This window comes from Amblyomma americanum, chromosome 3, assembly GCF_052857255.1.
Source record: "Amblyomma americanum isolate KBUSLIRL-KWMA chromosome 3, ASM5285725v1, whole genome shotgun sequence".
NCBI classification, from domain to species: Eukaryota; Metazoa; Arthropoda; class Arachnida; order Ixodida; family Ixodidae; genus Amblyomma; species Amblyomma americanum.
This window is the reverse complement of record NC_135499.1, coordinates 854,972-878,369: the sequence shown is the minus strand read 5'-3', so window position 1 is coordinate 878,369 and position 23,398 is coordinate 854,972. Positions and strand designations below refer to the sequence as shown.

The following is a 23,398-nucleotide window of genomic DNA, read 5'->3' as shown; positions in this document are numbered from 1 at the left end:
TGTGAGCAAACTGCCCACCGTGGCAGTTCAATTAATGTTTAGTCGCGATATATTTCTCAGGAACAATAGGGGTCTAACAAGCCCCCCGATGGCAGCGCCTGTCTTCGCAGGGCAGTCGCGCGTAGCTTAACCGCTGCACCTCTGCACCAGGAGCTGAATCAGAACTCCCAGGGATCTGTGAATGTAGAAAACGACCGATTCTACCGCAGTGCGTCAAAAATTATGCAATATCACGCAAATTTACATCATATGATATATCAGCCAAAGTAAACGAGTTCATGTCAAGCAAAAGCACAGAAAGTGAAAATAAACCATGCAAAACCAAGGCTAATTGTGTTAGCGCGCGATAATTCGTGGTTAACGTGAAGCTGAACCGCCTGTGATTTTTTTGCTTGCACGTCTGCGCATTACCCAAACGCTGAGTGCCAATTCCCTACCATGCTTTTAAGAAATTTGGTTATTAGCTCAGGTGCGCGACTACGTGGTCACAGCAGAAATAAACTAAGAGATGTTCCTGTTATTTGGAGAGGTGTACAACCTTTTCTTTTTTAGCACAACGCACAATGCCAGGCGTACCGAGCGATGATTCAGACCGAGGCGGTTAAGCTGCGGCTTTATTTCCATGGCAAGACTACAGTGGTTGCCTTTGCTCAGCACATTGCGGCACCGCTGTTCTATGGCGCAATTCCAACGAAAATCGAATATAGAAAAGAGATACGGCTATAATGAGCCACTCATAGTGAGAATGAAAAAATTCCACATCAACGCCGCCAACAGACATTGATGTATGACTGTGGAATTTCGTAGAAGCATTTTTTGCGCTGCAGCCAGTTCTTTGAAACAGCACTGAGCTGAAATCGGCATTCGTTCCGGGAAACAAGAGAATTCAACACTCTTATTAGGTATTTTCTACATGTTTTATTCTACGCTCTGATCATCCGACAGACTCGGGGCTGATAATGAAAATGTTGACTGCGGTACTACGGATCCCGTTGGACCGGCGGCCACCCGCACGGCTCGGCAAGTGCCTTGTTATCACACTATACAGGGTGTTTCACCTAAGACCTTACACAGTTTTTCAAAATAGGCATTTTGATTTACAGAACGGCTTTTTTTTGTCATAGCATTCTCAGCGGTGTAGTACATCGCGGCGACGGAGAACGCGTGCGGCTCCCCGCCTTTCGTGTTCGCCTCGTGCACCTGCAGAGTGCAGAAACTATACCTCTTTTCAGGCTACGTTCATCCTAAGAACTAGCGCTTTAAAACCGGAATTCTTAATGGGCTGCAGAGATATTAAAAATTCTATTCCGGAGCACCATCCTCGGCCTCCGACAGTGCATCTTGCCCTCCCTCACCCTCGCTTCATCATATCTTCCCTCCGCCGCCGCGGTGGCTGAGTGGCTATGGCGCTCTGCTGCTGGCTCGAAAGACGCGGGTTCGATCCCGGCCGCGGCGGTCGAATTTCGATGGAGGCGAAATTCTAGAGGCCTGTGTACTGTGCGATGTCAGTGCACGTTAGAGAACCCTAGGTGGTCGAAATTTCCGGAGCCCTTCACTACGGCGTCCCTCATAGCTTGAGTCGCTTTGGGACGCTAAACTCCCATAAACCAAACCAAACCATATCTTCCCTCCCTCGCCCTCACCTCACCACGTCTTTTCTCCCTCACTCTCGTCGTCACGAAGTGTCAAGCGCCCATCCCCCTCACCCTCACCTCACCGCATGAAGTCCTCAGGAGTTGAGGGTGAGGACGCCCTCGTGAGGATGCCCACCTGTGGAGCCGACCGGTGCCTGTCGTCACCGCCCGTGTACCCAGAGATCTACGCGAGGCGGATTCGCACGTTGCGCGTTGAGAGGGCTCTGATTATGGAAGTAATCTGCTGTGCAATTGGCTGCGTCGAGGATGTGGTGCATGGAGCTTATAATAAAACGCGACTATACACGGTTACAAGTGATCGTCGCAACACGGTTGCAAGTGATATTTTTTCTTGTCGCTTTCCCCGACTGCACGGTTTATGGCTACATGTTCAGTTCGTAGCGACTGACGAAAACTCACCAAAACTTGCAAAAATAAAAGCCATAGTAGGAATGCATTGATCACACCGAGGTGAATGTTCTTTGAATTCATCTTGACCAAGTATTCCGCTACGGCGCCCAAACGCCAGTACTTTTCCACCTTGCTAGTTTGGCGAAAGTTTTCCTCTGTGCCGATCCCAACGAATTTTCCTCATCACACGGGATTCCGTTGCACCTTCGATACCTGATGAGTTACTTCAAGCATTTCTAAGTTGCCAATGAAAATACTCGGGTCGCTAGCAATGCGTTTATTTTGTCAATGTGTACAAATCCACATAAATATTCACGCCGCGAGATCAATAAGACCTGGTGGTGCCGGTGTTGATAATGACTTTCCTGCAAACAACAATAAGGTTTTCCTCCTCTGTCCGATGTTCTCTCGGCGTTGAAATATCTCTACTGCAATGTGCGTATACAAATGGCGTCCTCGCAGGCGCCCGCATCGACATGGCGCACCACAAGAGCCAAGGGGGATCGGCGTTGGAAGAGGCGCTGGAGTTCGACCAGGCCGTGAGCGAGACGCGTAGCTCGCTAGACCCGGAGGAGTCACTGCTCGTCGTCACGGCCGACCACTCGCACACGTTCACCATGGGTGGCTACCCAGAGCGGGGCACCAACATACTCGGTACGTGACTCTCCTTCCTAAATCCTCGAAGGCATAAGCCGCCAGTCAGCGAGGTAACATTTATAGAGTACTGTTGCAGTTGAGGTCTTCTCGCGCGATTTTCGCGGGCTGCTATGCTGCGATTCGTACACCGTTAGTCTATTTCTCAGCAGTTAGTCCGTTGAGTTTGCGCATGGCGCGAATTTGTGGCAAGGAGAATGTCGTGTGCAAATTTGGGGACTAACGGGGGGTTTTGAGGACTAAAGTTGGCTTTGCTACCTCCTGGGCCGGTTTTTTTTTCGTAGAGTGTACGCTCAATTCCACTTGGACAGACAAGGTCTTTGTTGCTTTTTTTATACGCAACTAACGAAACAGGGTGGTCGGCGTCTTCACCCGCCGTGGTGGCTCATTGGTTAGAGCGCACAGATGAGGCCTGAGTACCCGGGTTGGATATATGGATGGAAACAAGTTTATTAGATGAAGAAAAAGAAATCTTCCAATGTGGTTTCCTACTGGGCCAGGAGTCCACGGGCTTTAGCTTCACATGAAGCCCGATCCAGCAGCCATTTCTTGCGGCGATCTGAGCGGTCCGTAAAGCAGCCTCCCAGGAAGAATGAGTGGGATTGGGGATGGGGGGTACTGCTACTGGTGAAGGTTGTGAAAAAGTGTAGATTTGGGCAAGCCACAGGTGTTACTACAATGGGGGAAGCTAGGGAGAAAGCATGAGAGACGGTAAGGTGGAATAAGCCAGCCCGTTTGCAATTGTCGCCATGTGATGCTGGATAAGGTCGACAAGGTATTTTGGGGTGGTGGCAGTGTCATGCGGCTGAGTTTGCAGAATGTGGTGATTTCATGATGTGTAGAAAGGACCGATGGGGCCTCTTGCGTACAGTTGCGTGCCGTATTGTCCGGGGCCCGGGAGGAGAGTTCTCAGGCGAGCGCATGAACGCGCTCATTATCGGGGATCGAGGCATGCCCAGGGATCCACGACACAGTCCGCTCGGTCAAGAGAGGTGGCTGTGGCAAGAATGCGGTGTGTGGCTGGCCTCGCCACGCACTTTAGGTAGTGGCGGTATGCTGCCTGGGAATCTGTGTAAATTTCGGTTATGTCTTTGTCATTGGTGGAGTGGCCAGCGCAAGTGCGATGGCGGCTCCTTCCGCCTCTGCAGGCGAATTAGTTCGCACAAGGGCGGTGGCCCCACTGTGCCGTGAAAAATCCTACTTTACAATTTTCTGCCGCGTCGACATAAAGGACATTGGAGCAGTTGCTGTATGTTTTTGTGTAATAGCTCGCTCGAGCCTGCGGCCTACCCTGATGGAGGCTAGCGCTCATATTGCGCGGTAGGGGCTTCTGGCATAAGGGATCCTGCGTGCGCAGGGAAATCATGTAAGATGTAGGACTTGTTGGGGTGGGAATGGGTGGATTGAGACGGAGCTCTCGCACAGGCGTTCTCATGTTTCCGTGCCACTTAGGTGCTTGGTGCGTCGAGCCTCTAATAGTTCGATCACGGTATTTTGGGTACCAGTAGCCAGGAGACTTTACATGCTAACTGTCCGTGGAATACGTAGGGCGGAGGTGACAGCCGGCGTATTAGGATGTATGTTTGTTGTGTTTGGCGCTGAGTTAGTACGTGGTATGGGAGGTGGTATATAATTCGGCTAATGATTAATGCATTAGTCATATTGAGGGTCTCGCGTTCAGACAGCTCATGATTGCGTGCTTCCATGCGCCTGATTAGTGCAGCGACCTGTTTAGTCTGTCTTTGAAAGAGCTGTAGGGTCACAGTTGCATCGAGTGTGTTGTTAATGAGAAGGCCGAGAAGCTTTACCTGAGACACAATGGGAACAATGGGAGACACAAGGGTTTCAGCTGCAAGAGTTCCGATTTATTGGGAGAGGCAACGGAGGCCTATGTTCGCTAAATGGGTGGTGCTGATGTCTATGACAGATTACAGGATATCCTGGGTTGTTCCAAGGGATCCGCCCGTTGTCCAGAGGGTTATATCATCTTCTTATATGGCTGTGTGGAGCCCTGGCATAGTAGCAAGGGCCTTTGCCAGTGGCGCTAGGGCAATGTTAAAAAGTAAACGTGATAGGACCGCCTCTTGTGTTGTTCCCCGGTTAGGCAGGGGGAAAGGCTGGGAGGCGACATCCTCGAGGTAGAGTTTAGCCGTGTGTCCCTGAAGGAAGGCCCGAACATATTGCCATATGCGGGTGCCACAGCCGGTGGTGGCTAATGTCGTCAGGATGTGGTCATGGCTTATCGTGTCGAAAGGAGAATGAATATGCAGGGTTCAGTATGGCTCGCGTAGCGGCTGTACGGCGCTTAGTGTAAAAGCGAGGCTCTTTAAGGGCGAGAAGTACGTCTTGCGGCGAAATGTTTCGACGGAAGCCAAATTGAACGTTGGAGAGAAACTCTGTTGTATCTAGGGACAGTTGCAGGCGATTGAGAATCACATGCTACAAGAGCTTGCCGACACAGCTCGTTAAGGAGATGGGGCGCAAATTTTGAAGGGTGAGGGGTTTGGCCGGTTTAGGTATAAATCACATGCTGGCATGGGACCAGGCTGGTGGGAACGTCCCAGCGTGCCAGTGGTTATTAAAGAGCTCCGTGAGTTCCTGGAGGGAGACAACGTGCAGACTGCGCAGTACCTTGTACGTTATGCCGTCCGGCCCCGGCGCCGTAGAGCGGTGAACACTAAAAAGTGTTCGGCAGACTTCATTTAAGGTGACATCATCATCAAGTTCCGGGTTAGGTGGAGGTAGACTAGTTGGACCTGCTGACTGAAGAGGTGTTGGTATATAGGTGTCCCGTAGTTGATCAACGATGTCGTTGCCCTTTTTGGATCTCTAGTTGTATTATATGTCGTGTGTTTACTCGTGTCTAAGATTTAGTGGTTTTTGGGATCTGACAGCGCGCGTAGGAGGACCCGCGTGCTTTTAGTGCTTAATGTACACTTGAGGTCGTTACAAAAGGTTGCCCAGTTTGCGCGGGCTAGCGCGTTCGCGTATTCTTCTGCCTCACGAGTGAGAGCGGCTATGCGGAGTCTGAATTTACGATTGCGTCAGTGGTGACGCCAGCGCTTGAGAAGTCCCTGTCTGGCATCCCAAAGATGACCCAGATGCGGATCAAGCTGTAGTGCCGTAGCGGTATTTCTATTGCGTTTGCTGTTCGCCTGGATGGCCTCCACCAGGCGGTCTGTCCAGTCGGTGACTGTATGTAGTTCGGTGAAATGAGCTGCCAAGTATGAGTGCAATTTATCCCACTCAGTGAGAAGCTGTGACAGAGGGTTGAAAATCTTAGAATCGTAAGCGATAGTAGTGGAGACGGGAAAGTTGTCACTCCCAAGGCTGTCTTGGAAGCACCATGTGAGATTTATTGATTACGTTTGGTGTGGCCCACGTGATATCAGGCATGGTGTCGCGAGTGACACTTGTGCCACTGCGATTGGGTACGGTGGTGCTTGTGACCAGGCCAACGTTGTAATGACCAACTGCGGTAGAAATGAGGTTACCCTTTGGGGTATCCGAGGTGTCTCCTCAGTGCGTGTGACGTGCAATAAAATCACCCACCGCAAGGAGCTTTGAGGAGCGAGAGTTTCCCATAATGCCTTTATCTTTGGTATTGCTGTATATGTTAACAATAGTGAGGACATGTGTGTGCTACTGGGAACAAATGCGCTACAAGCGACACAAAAAGGACACATACACACGGCACAAGCGCAAACTAACAACTGTTTATTCCATACGGAAGGTGCGTTTATATACGCAGCGTCAGCTTTTGAAAGAAGCAACCATCCCATCATCAAACACATGACCATCACCACGACACAGCATCTGCACTTATCATGTCAATCTCAGTTTTTGTAAGTGCAATAGAAGGAGTGCTTACACAGGTTTCATTTTCCGCCTTCTCGATTAAAAATGCTTCGACTATCTCTCTTTCAATCCTTTCTTTCTGTTTTCCTCCAATTGTGGTCCTGTGGAAAATTGGTGCGCACTTCTTACACCTGCTGCAATGTTGCGCTAGATTTCCCGGGTGGTTAATTTTGTCGCAGTCATTGTGATGCTCCAAAAGTCGCGTGTTGACACATCTTCCCGATTGTCCATTGTATTGTTTTCCGCATGATATTGGTATTCTATATATGATGTTCTTCTGGCATGGTACGAACCTTTCCCTGTGGGCAATGTCACATTCCTTGCGCTTGTCACTCTTTCCTTTTGCGTTCACCTTGTTGCACAGGCTTATCAGCTTTTTTGGTGCGCTGAATACAACTTTCGTTTGTTCGCCACCTTCTTCAATCCGTGCGATACCTTATGTATATACGGTATAACAACCATTCCTTCTCTATTACTCTGTTCTTTCGACTTCTTTTCTTCCTTCCTCGTCAGGTATTTCAGCACTTTTTCGCCCACTGACGCGATCATGTTGTCAGAGAACCCACTATCCGTCAGCCGACTTATTTGCATGCTGATGCTCTCAGTCATTTTGTGCTCGCAGGACATCGTCAGGCTCTGCATCATACACGATTGGGCAACACTCCTTTTGACAAGCTTAGACTGGCTGGAATCATATCGCATGATGCTTTTTTCACTTTTTGTATGATACCACCAGCAAGTATTGACAGGGGTCTCCTGTATTTGTAGATCAAGGAATCTTATCATCGCTTTTTCTGGGAGTTCATACGTGAAGTCAAGGCCATCAAATATGCGTTTAAAAAGCGTGACCATCGCCTCCGCGTCAACCGCGCCTGCTTTTTCCGCACTAAAACGGAGCAAGAAATCGTCTACATACCGAAAGCATGCCAACACGTTCCTGCCTTCGAGCTCTGGTTTGAGGGTGCGATCACCCTTTGCCATGTACAGGTTCGAAAGCACAGGGGCCAGACACGAACCAATGCATAAGCCGCCTCTCTGTGCGTACACTTTTCCTTCATACTGCACGTACAGGGATCTTAAATATACCAAAAGTAGTTCAAGGAACCCACTGATGCTTGTCCCACATTCATTCTGAAACTTCGTCGCTCCGTAGCTGTCAATACTTTACTGCAGAAATCGCACCGTCTTGAGGAATTGAAAACATGTCTTTAACGTCCACAGACAAACACGTCACCGGTGTCCCATTCTTCAAGAAGCAGATGACCTGCTCTGATCCTTTCACCATGTATGGGTCATCACCAGTCAGCTTAGACAGTTGGACCTGCAAGTATCTAGCAACATGACTTTGCCATGTGTTCTTGTCCTCAACGATCATCCTGGAGGGGTTGCCTTCTTTGTGGGTTTTGACCGAAAAGAATGGCCGCAGTGTGAGCCCCTTGCTTCCTTTGACCGCGTTCGAGAGCTTTTCCAAACCAAGCCGGGCACAGGATTTGGCCGCTTCCAATCTCATTTTCTTCAGATCTTTTTCCTCCACATTCAATTCGTCGAAATTCTTTCGAATGGCGTCAATAGCTTTTCTCTCGTGTTCTTCTCTTTTCATAACCACGAATTGACCGGTTTTGTTCGAAATTTGAAGCGTAAGTGCGTGGTCGATTAAAAATTCAACAGTCTTCTTGATTGAAAAATGCTCCTTTCTTGGTTGTGGCAGTTTTTTGACGCAATTTACACCTTCAGCAACGCAGGCAGCTTTCTCCAGCCCAGGGGCCCTACTGGCAATGGTGTGTACCATTCCTAACAGCTGTACTGCAATGGCTTTGACCGGAACGGCAAACTTGAGACCTCTGTCTAACATGGACTGTACCTTGCTTGGTAGATGGCTCCCAGACAAGTCGATGTGACCTTTTCTCTCACTTGGTCGACGCTGCTTCTTTGGTAATGAAGCGAAAGTCCTCTTCCACTTCTCTTCTCCAAGGGACTCTGCCAACTCAAGGAAGTATCTCACCATCACCCTAGTTCCTTCTTTGTCGAGCGTTTGAGCGCAGGTCGATTCGATGTGGAGACGGTATAACCCAATCTGCCTCCAGCTTTCTGCTCGGACGATTTTGCATATTCTTCGAGCCGTCCTCTCTCTGGGCGCCATAGCTCCCAACACAGTCTTGATTGCAGCACTCGTCAGGCCGTGGTTCAGGGCATACGTGAGAGTTCGGGTCCTGGTCCTTTCCTCCGCCATGCTGTTCACGAGGTAGTAAACACGATGTAATGGTTGCAGGAGTGGAACATAGAAGCCCGTTGTACTTGAAATAGAGGCCAGGAAAGCTATTACAGGGGCTAGTTGATTGATCATACTGGGAACAAATGCGCTACAAGCGACACAAAAAGGACACATACACACGGCACAAGCGCAAACTAACAACTGTTTATTCCATACGGAAGGTGCGTTTATATACGCAGCGTCAGTTTTTGAAAGAAGCAACCATCCCATCATCAAACACATGACCATCACCACGACACAGCATCTGCACTTATCATGTCAATCTCAGTTTTTGTAAGTGCAATAGAAGGAGTGCTTACACAGGTTTCATTTTCCGCCTTCTAGATTAAAAATGCTTCGGCTATCTCTCTTTCAATCCTTTCTCTCTGTTTTCCTCCAATTGTGGTCCTGTAGCGCTTGTGCCGTGTGTATGTGTCCTTTTTGTGTCGCTTGTAGCGCATTTGTTCCCAGTATGATCAACCAACTAGCCCCTGTAATAGCTTTGCTGACATATGTGTGCCCGGGTGAGCTGAGCTTTTCCGCGGTATATTGAGTGCCTTTGCTGTCGGGCGTGTTTGTTGGTGTGTGGTCTGGCACCGGCATGGATGCGAATGTTATGATCGCCGTATGTGGCGTAACGGCTACCGTGTGACGGCAGACGATATGAACGCGATTTTTTTCCGTCTCTTGCAGTTCGATGATATGGGGGATTAGGGAACTTTGCTATATATGCTGCTTGCCGCGCTTGTTGTCGGCGTATGCTGCGGTAGTTCTATTCCCATATTATTGTCTCGGTTCGAACCCGGGTAGCACTACACCTACTCGGGTTCGAGCCGTGCCGCCGCAGCCGCGTTTTGATGTAGGCGAATAGAAAAAATTGGCTGTGGTTTAGCTCTGGTTAAGCCTAGTTTAATTGCGAAAGCTTCGTTTCCTCGGCACGTCGTCTGAGCAGCGTCTCATTCCGACGCTCTCGAGAATTCAAACCGGTCTCTTCCACAGTTGAAGAGTCACTCCGGGACGTGACACGACTTCTTTTAGCGGCATCTTTGTTACGACGCTTGTCGAGTCGTGCGGCGCGCTCTTCTGACGTCTCTTGAGCGCGTTGTCTTTCTCGCTTCGTTCTGTCGTTTTTTCGTCTCTTTCGCGCTCTCCATAACGACTAAAATACGCTGAGGCGAAGCGCATATATATATATACACCCCCCGCGAGGCGACACCTCCTCTCCCCCTACCCCAGCGGAGCACATCTGGTGGAACGAGCGGCGACGGCAACAGCGGCGACGGCGGCGCCATCTGTTGGAGCGTGTCTGCGGCGTTGCTAGGCAACGGCAGCTCAAGGTCGTTCGTGGGCTCGCGCATACGGCTGAAGCGCGCCGATTCAAAATGGCTCGCTGGCTGGAGTACTCAAGCTTTCGCTTTAAAGGTAGCCCGTGTGTCCTGCGATGTGAGTGCACGTTTAAGACCCCCAAATAGTCGAAATTATTTCGGAGCCATAAGTGAGTGAAGAACGCGTATAATCCGTAGAATAAATTGCAGTTAGTTGGATAGGTCATGATATTAACTATAGCGCAAAGGAAAGACTAAAGACGGGAAGGACGAAGCAGGCAAGCGTTATTTCGTACCTGGGATTTATTGCTGAATGTACGCAATTTATACATAGCACGCTGAAAAACATGAAACAAACGGGTCCTCTCGGGAGCCGATTCAAAGGCTAAACTGGAACGCATACAGCACGGTGGCTCAGCGGTTAGAGCGCTCGGCTACTGATCCGGAGTACCCGAATTCGAACCCGACCACGGCGGCAGCTTTCCGATAGAGGCGAAACGCAAAGGCGCCCGTGTGCTGCGCGATTTCCATGCACGTTAGAGATCCCCAGGTGGTCGAGATTATTCCAGAACTCTCCACTACGGCACCCTTTCTTCCTTTCTTCTCTCAATCCCTCCTTTATCCCTTCCCTTACGGCGCGGTTCAGATGTCCGCCGAGATGTGACATACTGCGCCATTTCCTCCCCCCCCCCAAAAAAAAAATGGCGGTGGTTTAGCTTTGGTTAAACCTGGAGTGACGCGATAGCTACAGCTGGCCGAGTGAAACTTGGTCATGTGACCAACCACGTGACGAACCCCGTGATCAGCCACGGCGCCGCGCAGCCGGCAGCTGCTCCGCACCACGTGACCAGTCACGTGACAGCGTGGCGACGCAGCCACAGGGTGGCGGCGCAGCCACGCTGAAAGCTCGAAATGCTACCGTAATGTAGCTATCGCTAAAAAGTACAGTTTAGCAAAATTAGCGTAAACGCACCATCAATAACCTTCCACGGTAACAGCCTCCTCACCCTCCAGAAACTCCGGTTCGTGAGCGAGCAAGTCGCCAGGATGGTCGTCAGGATAACGAGGCGGAAATCAGGGATGCGAGAAGAAAATATTCTTCGACTGGTGCAGGCTTTCGTCGCAAGCCGCGTCGTCTACGCAGCACCCTACCCCCGCCTCACGAAGCGTGACATCAAGAACTTCGACGTCATAATCAGAACAGCCTACAATGAAGCCCTAGGCCTCCCTCTTGCGACATCGATGAATCGCCTCTTACGACTGGGCGTGCACAACAAGATAGACGAACTGATAGAGGCACACCTCACGGCACAGGTGGACCGGCTCTCCACTACTCGGGCTGGCCGACAAGTCTCAGTGATTTAAACATCAATTGCCCCCGACAGCTGGACACCAAGACCGACATCCCAGCCTCATGGAGAGGACAATTCAAGGCAGCTCCTCTACACAGGAATATGCACCCTGATTTTCACCAGCCAAGGCGAGAAGCACGAGCTGAAGCTATGAAAAGGCACTTCCATGGACGCGAGGGCGTGTTTTATGTCGATGCTGCGGGTCCCGAGCAGCGAATGACGGCTGTCGCGGTAGTACACCAAAATAAAACAATGGATGGACTAGTACTGGCTATTCAGGACATACTGGCTGCGGAAGAAGTGGCGACTGCTATAGCTGCAACACACACTACCTCAGACTACATTCTTACAGATTCGCAGACAGCGTATCGCAATTACCTCAGAGCAGGATCGCACCCCTAGCAGCTACAGTCCTGCAAGATAGCTACACCCGTGGCTACCAACGCACACAAAAACACTTAATATGGCTACCAGGTCACCACCGCATCGCAGGGATCCTGAGCGCACATGCCTCAGCCCGAGCATTTCTCCCCGGGCACCAAGTACGCATGCCGTGTAACCTCCTACCCCTCTACTTACTTACACCGACATACTTCAGCACTTAAGATTATCCCTTCGGGTCTACCCTCCGCCGGCTAAGATAAGAAACAAAGGGCAGGAACTACACCTCCGAAGGCTACAGACGGACACTTACAACGATCCACGAAGACTACACGCAATAGACCCGGAGTCATTTGACTTACAGTGCAAATTCTGCGGGGGAAGGCGGACCTGTACCTATGGTTTGGGCATGCCAACGAAATCAGGTGGTCACTCTTAATAACCAGCGAACGCAGAAGGGGTGGGAGGCAGCTATGACCAGCTCGGACGAAACGAGTCAAAAGGAACTCATCGAAAGAGCCCGCACAGCAGCTTACGCCAATGGGGTTCCGGACTGAGTGCTCCAACCGCTGCTACATCCTCCTAAACAATTTCATTAATATATTTGCACCACCACCGCAGTGCAGAATAAAAAAACTACTGATTCGCGAATGCGACATCAAACAAAGAGAGTTAGCTAAGTTGTTTTCACCTATGCTTTCGACAAACTCGGATACCAACGTGTACATCACGAAACGACGTTTGGTAACACCCGAATTCTACCACTGAACCACCGACGCTTCCCTTACGGCGCGGTTCAGGTGTCCAACGATATGAGACAGATACTGCGCCATTTCCTTTCCCCAAAAACCAATTATTATTATTATTATTATTATTAACACCCGCATCCCTCTGCGCCCACCGCATCGCCCACCACGGCACTCCGAAGGTCGCCCGTCATTACGGTTTCGAGGAACAATCCCTCACACACACCAGGCTCCAACCCGATTAACAACATTGCGCGCCAAATTGTGCCAATTCGTTTTCCACCACTCCGAGCTCTTTGCGCCAAGCGGAAAATTCAAAACTGTTTTTCTCAAAAAGGAAGTGGCGCAGTATCTGTCTCGCATCTCGGCGGACACCTGAACCGCGCTGTAAGGGAAGGGAGCAGAAGGAAGTGAAAGAAAGAAGGAAGAAAGAGGTGCCGTAGTGGAGGATTCCGGAATAATTTCGACCACCTGGGGATCTTTAACGTACAGTGACATCGTACAGCACACGTGCGCCTTTGCGTTTCGCCTCCATCGAAACGTTGCCGCCGCGGTCGGGTTCGAACTCGGTTACTCTGGCTCTGTAGCCGAGTGCCCTAACCACTGAGCCGCCGCGGCGGGTCGGGTCGGCCACAGTTTTGTCACCAATGGCGACCCCCAAGTGGCTAAGTCTCGGCACCCGCTCAGAGGGTACATATACAGCGGAACGCCAGTATAGGGAGTAATCCGGCACAGACTGCGTGCTACCGCGCGGTCACGTGGTGGGGTATTACATTTTGTTTACCTGCAGTGTTACGGCTATGATCACGTGATTTAGCCGCCATCTTGAAATCTAAGAGCAGACGGAGATACGGACGCGAAACGAGCAAATGTAAGCAGTAAGAGCTCACGCTCTTAAAATTAACCTGTGGAGATAAAGCGAAAACTGTCGGAGTTTATTGTGTTCATTGGCGTTAGCGTTGAAACTACCAGACTCCGATGTTTTTGGTAAAAGGAAGGGCGCATAACTGGCTCCTTGGGTCAGTGGACGCCTCAGTCGCGGTTTGAGATATGTGGAGCTAGTGAGAGAGAGAGATGAATAATAATAATAATAATAATAATAATAATAATAATAATAATAATAATAATAATAATAATAATAATAATAATAATTGGTTTTTGGGGAAAGGAAATGGCGCAGTATCTGTCTCATATATCGTTGGACACCTGAACCGCGCCGTAAGGGAAGGGATGAAGGAGGGAGTGAAAGAAGGAAGAAGAGGTGCCGTAGTGGAGGGCTCCGGAATAATTTCGACCACCTGGGGATCTTTAACGTGCACTGACATTAAAGATCCCCAGGTGGTCGAAATTATTCCGGAGCCCTCCACTACGGCACCTCTTCTGCATGAAATTGAAAATTGGTTTTTGAGGAAAGTAAATGGCGCAGTAAGTGTCTCACGTATCTTGGTGGACACCCGAGCCGCGCCGTAATGAGGGTATGCGGCCGCTCAGTCTTCCAGCGTTGCTGTGGCATGCCACGTGGTTGTGACGTCACGTTTCTCGGAGCCGGCTTTGCTCGCTCCTGCTAGGCCAGTAAAGTTGTCGCTTTAAAAATTATACTCACAATCTGCCATGGCAACTGAGGGCTGGCTGATAAATGATCTGGACAGATCCGTATGTGGTAAGCTTCCATAATTTCACGTACTAGCTTCCGTGGTGTCTAAAAAGGATGGTTGTTGTTGCCTTAGTGACATGAAACATACCCACGACAAGACATTTGCCAGGCTTCAGTGAGGAGGGCCAAGAGAAGAGGGCAAACTGGTTCCAAGCTAATGGTTGTGCTTTGGTGAAATGTCAGTCTCGGAGATTATTTAAAAAGAAAAACAAAAAATGGGACACTTGAACAGAGAATTCAATACATAAAACTCATTGTAAGATTTTTAAATATGGAAATTTTGCATACATGCTAGCAAGAAAGTGTACCGGAGCGATTATGTAATTGCCGAGGTGTCCGCAAGCTTGATGCAATGAAAAAAACCTCTGGCACTCGCATCGAAGGAGGGAGTCCAAACTTTGTAATTGCAATTTCTAGATGCGTCCTTCTCTAATGCGCAAACCTCCGGCAAGAGAGTAGAAAATGCTCCAATGTTTCTGCTTCTCCACAAGGCGTGCAAATGTTTGTGGGGCTGAGCCCGCAACTACTTCAGTAAAGATTTAAGCGCGGGATCCTACACTGCATGAGAGTGGTCGCAACATCACACTGCCGGGTTTTGCACGCATGAGCTATCCTAGGGTGCATGAGATGATGTTAGTCAACGGGAGAGAGCAAGAGATCGCTGCGCGTGGCGGTTATATACTGATAATGAATGGAAATCTTGCGCACACATAAAAAAAACATGGACCAGGAAGGGAACACACACAAGCGAAAACTTCAACCGAAATTTTATTGCAAGTGCAACATACATACATATGCTCCCACGATCAGACGATCAGATCTTCTCTCAGTCCCTCCTTTATCACTTCCGTTACGGCGCGGTTCAGGTGTCCGCCCAGATGTGAGACAGATACTGCGCCATTTCTTTTCCCCAAAATAATAATTGGTTTTTGGGCGGGAAAAGAAATGGCGCAGTATCTGTCTCATATATCGTTGGACACCTGAACCGCGCCGTAAGGGAAGGGATAAAGGAGGGAGTGAAAGAAGAAAGGAAGAGAGAGGTGCCGTAGTGGAGGGCTCCGGAATAATTTCGACCACCTGGGGATTTTTAACGTGCACTGACATCGCACAGCACACGGGCGCCTTAGCGTTTTTCCTCCATAAAAACGCAGCGCCCGCGGTCAGGTTCGAACCCGGGAACTCCGGTTTAGTAGTAGTAGTAGTAGTGGTTTTATTAAAAATAGTAGTAAAAAGGAAGCAAAAGATTTTTGCTGGCCCCGGCATCTTCCATCGATACTGAAGCACCTGAGCTGGTGCAGCGGAAAAAAAGGACAGCAGGCAGAATGGAGAAATGAAATGGAAGAGATGAGGGGACAGGAAGAGAGGATAGGGGGAGAAGTAATATGTACAAACTATTTACACAATAAGAAATGTGTCCAGGTTGTGCGCGTGATTAGTTCATTTTAGGGGAATTAAATCACACACGCGCTCAGCACTGTGTTGGTTATAACTGGAGTGGGGCGTCCAGTTATTAATCGTTCAAGGTAGAACTCCGGTTTCCCCAAAATCCAATTTTCAATTTTCATCAAGCTCGTGGCGGAAACGTGGCACGCAGATCACGTCATCACCCCTCCTGGAGCAATAGACCGCCGGCGTTCCCACTGCCACGTACCTCAAAGCGCGATTGGGGTCTGCACCACTCAGGCAGCCAGTTATGGGATGGGCCTTCTTTTTTCTCAATGGCAACAGAATATGCCTCCGCAGGTTTTATTTATTTATTTAGAAAATACTGTCAATCTCTTGTGTAATTTTTACAGGCAGCGCAGAAACACATGCAAAAGTCAGACAATATTAGACAAGTGTTTTACAGCAAGAACAGTAATTTGTAATTGAAAGGAAAGTAAAAATTCAACGAAGGAAAAACTGTTCAGTGTAAATTAATAACTATAATGAAGCGCTGTTAGATAACAAAATACAATATCAATTATGACTTTATGACAAGAGAAACTGCTAATGCATATCGATAAAAGGTTACAGTGAAAATATATCTGAATAAATCTTCATAAATTATGCATAATGCAGAAAAATCTAGTACAATTTACGAGTAATTAATGTATGCGGATTAGGAATATGAGATATAACATTCAAGAATTGATCAAAAAGGACGGCCTCAATATGTACTACCTGCATCAATATGTAGGTGGACGCCACCGCCTACAGACAGCGCAATTGAGGTGTCCACTGATCCAGCGAGCCATTTACGCATGACCTCACATTTGCACATCAGAATTATTGCTTCATCATCATCAGCCTATGTGCGCCCACTACAAGACGAAGACCTATCCTGTGCCATCTGCGGCGACCCATCAACTTCATCCTGACCGCGCACTTATCTGACGCCCACTGCTGGGCCTGCCTTCTGTTCCTATATGAATAAACCAGTTACGTAACGCATAGGTGCTTCCAAGAATTTTTTTACGCGGATTCTCTCACTGGCCCGTGTGCATCGTATTTTAATTACGTTGTCATCATTAGAAAAGACTCTCACGTGTAAACCTAGCCAATGCGAACGAATCGCTAGATTCAGGCCGGGCATTGTTGGCTTATTGCTGTGTCTGAAAGAGCCAGCTCATTGAATTGATTTCATTTTATTACCTCAAAAGCCCCAACAATGGCCACTTGCATACGGGATGGGAAGTTAGGAGGCATGAAGTTTGACAAGGTAAGTTGTTGGACGAGCTAGTGGCGGTGTTTTAGGACTACAGCTTGACGAACGGGACAGAAGAAAGGAACTCATAGGTACAACTTTGTTTTGTCCCTCCTTTCGTCGGCGTCCCGTTTGTCGCGCTGTATGCATGGAAGTATATTCAGAAAACATGGTTCCGAAAATATATGCCTTGAGCGCTTTCAGTGCATGAATGGGGGATGACGGCCGTGATGCTTGTGAGGCCGTTTCAGTCGGCAGCTGTATACGAGAAAAAAAAAAGAATTGGAGAACGTGGAAATGCGTGAGCGGACTCACACGGTTAATGGCATCTTCGTCTCGAATAATTAATATATAAAGTGCCTTAAAAACTTAGTCCTGTTGTAAATTCACCGCTCGTACTTCTCTACTTTGAGCCTCCCTTTCTCTTTTGCCCTGAATTCAACAGGACCAACAACAATTGCAGAATTGTTTCAATGCAGGCGTGTGTAGTTTCTCGCAGAATGGCGCCTTATTTATTGTGCAGGCATCGCCGGCTATTCCGACGTGAACCAGTTGCCGTACACTGTCCTCACTTACGGAAATGGCCCGGGCTTCTCCAACAGCAGCGAGAACTTCACAAACGCCGACGTCGGTAAGCTCTGCATTGCGTGATGAGTGGCGCCCTCACTGACCGCGTGGTGTGCACGCAGCGCGGACGGACCACGTGCAGCGCTCGGCGTTCAAGCTCTCCGAGGAGACCCACGGTGGCGAGGACGTGGCCGTGTACGCGACAGGGCCCTGGGCGCACCTCTTCTCGGGCGTGCACGACCAGTCGTACATACCGCACGTGCTCGCCTACGCGGCCTGCGTGGGGCGCTTCGCCGGCGACAAGTGCGCCACGGCCGCCGCTGGGGCCTCGCCGGCGGCGCCGCTGGCCGCAGTGCTGGCCTCAGCGCTCGCCACGCTGCTGCTCCGCTGATTCCTCTTGCGTCTCAACTCCTGGCCGGAGCACACACTGAGGGAGAAAAGAAAAGGAGACGCAATTACAGCTCGCGAACTGCAACCGACTGATCCACTCTCGGGACACTGTTTTCTTCTGGGCGGCGCTGCTTAAATGACGGAGGTCGTGTACTTGTGAGACAACAGAATTCAACAGAGTTCCCTCAGCGCCAGCTGATAGGAGCCAATGTGTCGGCGCTTTGCATGATACATCCAGGCTGGCAGTCTGTCCAACACGGCTAACCCCATCCCTGTTTTAACACACATGGCCCGGTACTTCACACCGTTCGTTAGCGTGGAGAGACTGAGTGGAATTGCCGAGAAATGTTCCCTATCTCATTTTGGACGCCCTTCTGTACAAAATGTTCCAATCTACTTCAGTCAGCTCTTCGTCCACAATTCTCTATTTTTGGCCGTCACTGCACGTGCCTGACAGTGACTCATCTCTACTTTTTTAGTCGTTGGGAACTTTTGGGGACAGCATTTCGAGCTTCGTGTGCGTTATTTGCCCGGTGTAGGATTTATGTTTGACTCTGCCGATTCCTGCGCTTGGTAATTTTTAAATCATTCGCAACTAAACTGAACGGGCCAACTTTCCAAAGCGTACAGTCAAAGCATAGAACTTTAGCTCTGTGTGGACGAATTTATTGTCCACCAATGCAGGATCCGGAATTGAAAGTGTTTACCCGATGTATTACGCTGCTTCAGACTGCAGGGAAACATTTCACGATATTCTTATGTTGAGTACTTTATCATTGCGCAATACCTGACTTGTTCAAACCGCGAGAGAGTTCCAAACGTGTCGGGTCAAACTAACTTTGCAGCAGAGAAGTGCCTTTGCACAACGTACAAATATATCCCCCGTCCGGATACTATGTCAAAAGCCCTTCAGTGTTATACTGCTGACATAACCCTTGCCGGCCTCCTTTAATTCACTTATACTTTTGAATTCCAGCTTTCAAAAGGATAGTGCGTGTGCTGTTATGCAGTTGCGCATTGGTTTCGAGTTTAGGTTGCAGAAGGCGCGCTGCATGTCTATGTCTATGATGGTTGTAGTAGGGCAACATTGCTAGATAAAAAATCGCGAAAAATTTTCCAAACAAAAGAGCTGTCCGCGATTTCGTTTGCATGCTGCAACGTAGCCTTTGTACCTTCTAAAAAAAAAAAGAAATCTACACAAAACTACTCCTGATGGTTCACTTCTGTGCAGAAATAACCGTGTGTATCACATAAAAATTTCAAGAAAAGCCCCCTGCGGATTTCCAGAAGCTGAGCAAACCGAGAACGAAGAGCCATAATCATAGTTATCAGAGCCTGACGCCTCAAGAGAAATGTATACGACAGCTGTATCTTACCGGTACTCATCGACGGGGCAGAAACGTGGAGGCTAACGAAAAGGGTTCAGCTTAAGTTAAGGACAACGCAGCGAGCCATGGAACGGAAAATGATAGGTGCAACGTTAAGAGACCGGAAGCGGGCAGAGTGGGTGAGGGAACAAACGCGGGTTAATGACATCCATTCGAAATCAAGAGGAAGAAATGGGCTTGGGCAGGGCATGTAAAGCGAAGGCAAGATAACCGCTGGTCCTTAAAGGGACACTGAGGAGAACTCTATCATTTCTTTTTGTTAGCAAAATCTGATAGTTCGGCATTTCATGGCTTTGTTGCCGCTTGTCCGGGCGCGAAAGATGCATTTATTTCAAAGAAATTTGGATTCGAAGATGAAAAAGTATTTACCGCCGCCCTGATTCAAACTCAGGAACTCTTATGACGTCACGGCAACTCTTATGACATCTCAGAACGGAGTGACGTGATACGTGACGTAAACGCAGACTCCGTGATTTCTGACGGCTAGCGGTGCGGTGCGCAACCTTCCTTTGCCAGCCTCAGAGATTCGTGGTTTCATGAAGTAAGAAAAATTCCTCCAAGGTGGCACCTCTTGTCCTAGGAAGTCATCACGCTTGTACTTGCGAGATTGGCCTGTGGCGGCGACACCTGTATTTTGGTTCTTGCTATTTTCTACATTGCAAGAGCTTTGTTTTCAGTAAGAGTGGCGTTTTCGTGATCAGGAGCTGCTATTCTATCGATACAAGCCAACTTCAATTTCTCCTCAGTGTCCCTTTAAGGGTAACGGGGTGGATTCCGAGAGAGTAAGCAAAGCAGGGGGAGGCAAAAGGTTAGGTGGGCGGATGAGATTAAGAAGTTTGCAGGCATAGGGTGGGCGCAGCTGGCAAAGGACCGGGTTATTTGGAGAGGCCTTTGGCATGCAGTGGGTGTAGTCAGGTTGATTATGATGATGACCTAAATAATCAGCAATTCGCTGATGACATTGCCTTGCTGGATCACTCAGAAAATGAATTGCAAAACATGATCAATTAGTTAGGCAGAGCAGAACGGTGGGTCCAGAAATTAACATGCGTAAAACCAAAGTCATGTTCAACCATCTAGCAAGGGAACAGCAGTTCACAGTTGGGAGCGAGGTGCTGTAAGCGGTAAAGGAATACTTAGGGCAGGTAATGACAGCTGATTCGGATCATGATAGGGAAGTAACTAGAAGGATAACGATAGGGTGGAGCGCATATATGACAGGTTCTCTCAGATCGTGAATGGCAGTTTACCACTATCCCTCAAGAGAAAAGTGTACAACAGCTGTATCTTACCGGTACTTACCGAAGGGGCAGTAATGTGGAGGCTAAAGAAAAAGGTTTAGCTTAAGTTAAGGACAACGCAGCGCGGCATGGGAAGGGAAATGTTAGCTGCAACGTTAATGAAGTCGAGGGCATGACGGACTGCCGTCTGGCCGGGTGAATACATTTGAAAAAACAGAGACGCTGACCACTAAAATGAAATTTGATGTTGATGTTGTCGAGGTCGTGACAGCAGTCGGTCTGTTAACCTTTGAAAAGAATTGGTTCCAAGTCAAGAACCCAACTCATTTCATAAGGTGAACAAATCGACAGCTGTCGCGACCTCGACAACCTGACGCCACTTTACCCCCGAAGAAACGTGCGGCTATTCCGTATGTCTCGAAAACAAGTGAGTGGCTCGCCCGTATATTACGAGATTGTAAAGTGCAAATAGCCCATGTCTCCGCCAAGATAATGCGACAACCGCCGATGAATGTGAAAGACCAGTTGCCGAAAGCAAAATTCTCAGGTGTTGTCTACGCCATCCCTTGCGCAGATTGCAACAGCGTGTACATAGGCGAAACTGGAAATTGTAAGAATCGCTTACAACAACATGCTCGGGATGTGCAGAATTAAATACTCGCAATAACGCCTTGGCCGAGCACGCAGTCATGCAAAGTCACAAAATCGATTCGGAAACGGTAAGAATCATGGGGAAAAAGAACAGCATCAGGGCTTCATCTCGAATCTCTGGGGATACAGACAACGTCGCACACGCGTAATCGTAACAAGGGCAATCTTAACCCCATTTACTCGCGATCTTTGCGGCGATTAGTCTTGCTTTTAAAGACGAACTTTTTTCGTGCGATTTCATTGTGAACAAAGCCCCCGTTCTGGGCGGCGAAACGTCAACGTCAAGTTTCATTCTACTGGTCGGAGGCTCTGTTTTTTGAAAGGGAGGTGTAACGTTAGGAGACCGGGAATGGGCAGAGGGTGTGAGGGAATAATCTTAGGTCAATGACATCCTAGTCGAAATCTAAAGCAAGAAACGGGCTTGGGCAGGGCATGTAATGGGAAGACAAGATAACCGCTGGCCCTTAAGGGTAACTGAGTTGATTCCCAGATAAGGAAGCGTAGGAGTGGGTGGCAGAAAGTTAAGTGGGCACATGAGATTAGGAACTTTGCTGGCATACGGTGGCCGCAGCTGGCAAGACAGGGTTAACTGAAGAGACATGGTAGAGGCATTTGCCTTGCAGTGGGCGTAATCAGGCTGATGATGATGATGATGATGATGATTGTGCCCGCCTACTTCTTTGAGTAGGTGCAAACGTATGCTTTAAATGTTCCTCCACTGTCCGCGGCCACCTACCCTTATGTGAACCCTTCTACGCGTTGCCCATTATACGCGAGTGTTGTAGGTACAACGCCAAACCGTCGCCTTCCACTTGGAGATGTGAAATCAACACCAATGGCGCCTGTGCTCACTCAGGTGGACGGTTTCATTGTCGGGGAGTTTTCCGGATAATGCAAAAGCGCTTATTTTCTTTTGTTATGAGTCGCTGATTAATCTGAAATAAGAGAGAAGATTATTTCCAACGGACGCCACTGCGGTTTCATGTTCTTAGGCTTTCTTGAGTTTACGATATGGATTAACTGAGTTGCAGAATTGTGTACATCGGAGCAGCAGCTAAGTGAAGCGCTGCGGTGCCGCAAATTGGAAGGAAAGATGTACTTTCGGCCAGTTACTTTCAGTGCACATCTCGCCAAAGCAGCCGCGGTAATTCTGACAGTGGCCTCGGAGAGTCTGTCACCAAGCACAGAGGGTGGCATGGGGCTTGGCGACTAGAGCAAGTGGCACTTGAACCTGTTACTAAGCTGTGCGAATGTTCCGGATGTGAAAGTTGACTTTTTGGGCGGACGCTTTCAGTTTTGTCCACAGATAGCCAGTGGCAAATCACATGGTTCGTGTGTTGAAAAAATGCATTCGTGGACGCTCTTGTGTGTAGAGTGTTCGCTTATTCACAGCAATAGCTCTCCAGTCATGTCTTCGTTTCTTTATGCCTTCTGCGGGACAGCGAATCAGAGCGAAGCCTGATAATTCTCTGCGCCTTCTCGTCGCAGTTTCGGCACACGAAAGCAGTGTTAAAATGGGTTGGCGGCTGACTTAATAGTTTTTCGAGTCTATGGTAGTGGAAAGAGGTCTCTGGCTCGGTGAAGAGCACAGCGCACGCTGGAAATTGCCTTAGCAAGGAAAACAGGGTTTTGATACAGCGTTATTCCTGCCGTGCCAGTGCCCAGCTCTCGTGCCTTAGTACGAAAGTTGCACATGCCAGCATGAAAGGGCCTTTATCCCAGCTCATTCGAGCTCGGCGCGTGTAGTTTCAGCCACGTCGACGTACGGAGTTGTGAAAGCTTAAAATGTATGAAAGATTACTCTCCTGTGCGTTTTCATGTTATAGACGCCATTGTTGATTGTTTGCTTGGCGCTGAACTGTCCCTTTTGTTATACACTCCATGACTCCATCTGCGCCAGAGAGAGAGAGAAAAAAAAATGCGCAGGACCAACGCTGTGATAAGCGCGCGTGTACAAATGTTTTTTGGGGCATTAAAGAAATTATTACGATTTACGTCTTTCTTTTGGTACGTTGTAGTCGTCAACTACGATATTCATTTATTTTTTTGTTTAATTCATTTTCTGTTATTGGAAAGTGTCATTAAAAATGACAGTGAGCCTTTATAAAACAGGACAGAACAGCAATGACCCGCAGGTTATTTTTAATCATAAGAGATTACGCCCGTAATCCAAGTTCTGCGTCATAAATATCCAGGGTCAAGAAAACAG

General features: G+C 48.7%; 1 protein-coding gene across 1 annotated transcript in view; it reads left to right on the top strand.

The window, feature by feature from the left end:
* LOC144124408 (alkaline phosphatase-like) overlaps positions 1 to 23,179 on the top strand; it is a 231,017-nt gene extending 207,838 nt beyond the window's left edge. The window contains exons 6-8 of the mRNA XM_077657035.1: positions 2,508 to 2,699; positions 17,476 to 17,583; positions 17,642 to 23,179. Coding sequence (XP_077513161.1) covers positions 2,508 to 2,699; positions 17,476 to 17,583; positions 17,642 to 17,910 — 569 coding nt within the window. The 3' untranslated portion in view covers positions 17,911 to 23,179. The remainder of the gene's footprint in view (positions 1 to 2,507; positions 2,700 to 17,475; positions 17,584 to 17,641) is intronic.
* Positions 23,180 to 23,398: the final 219 nt, after the last annotated feature.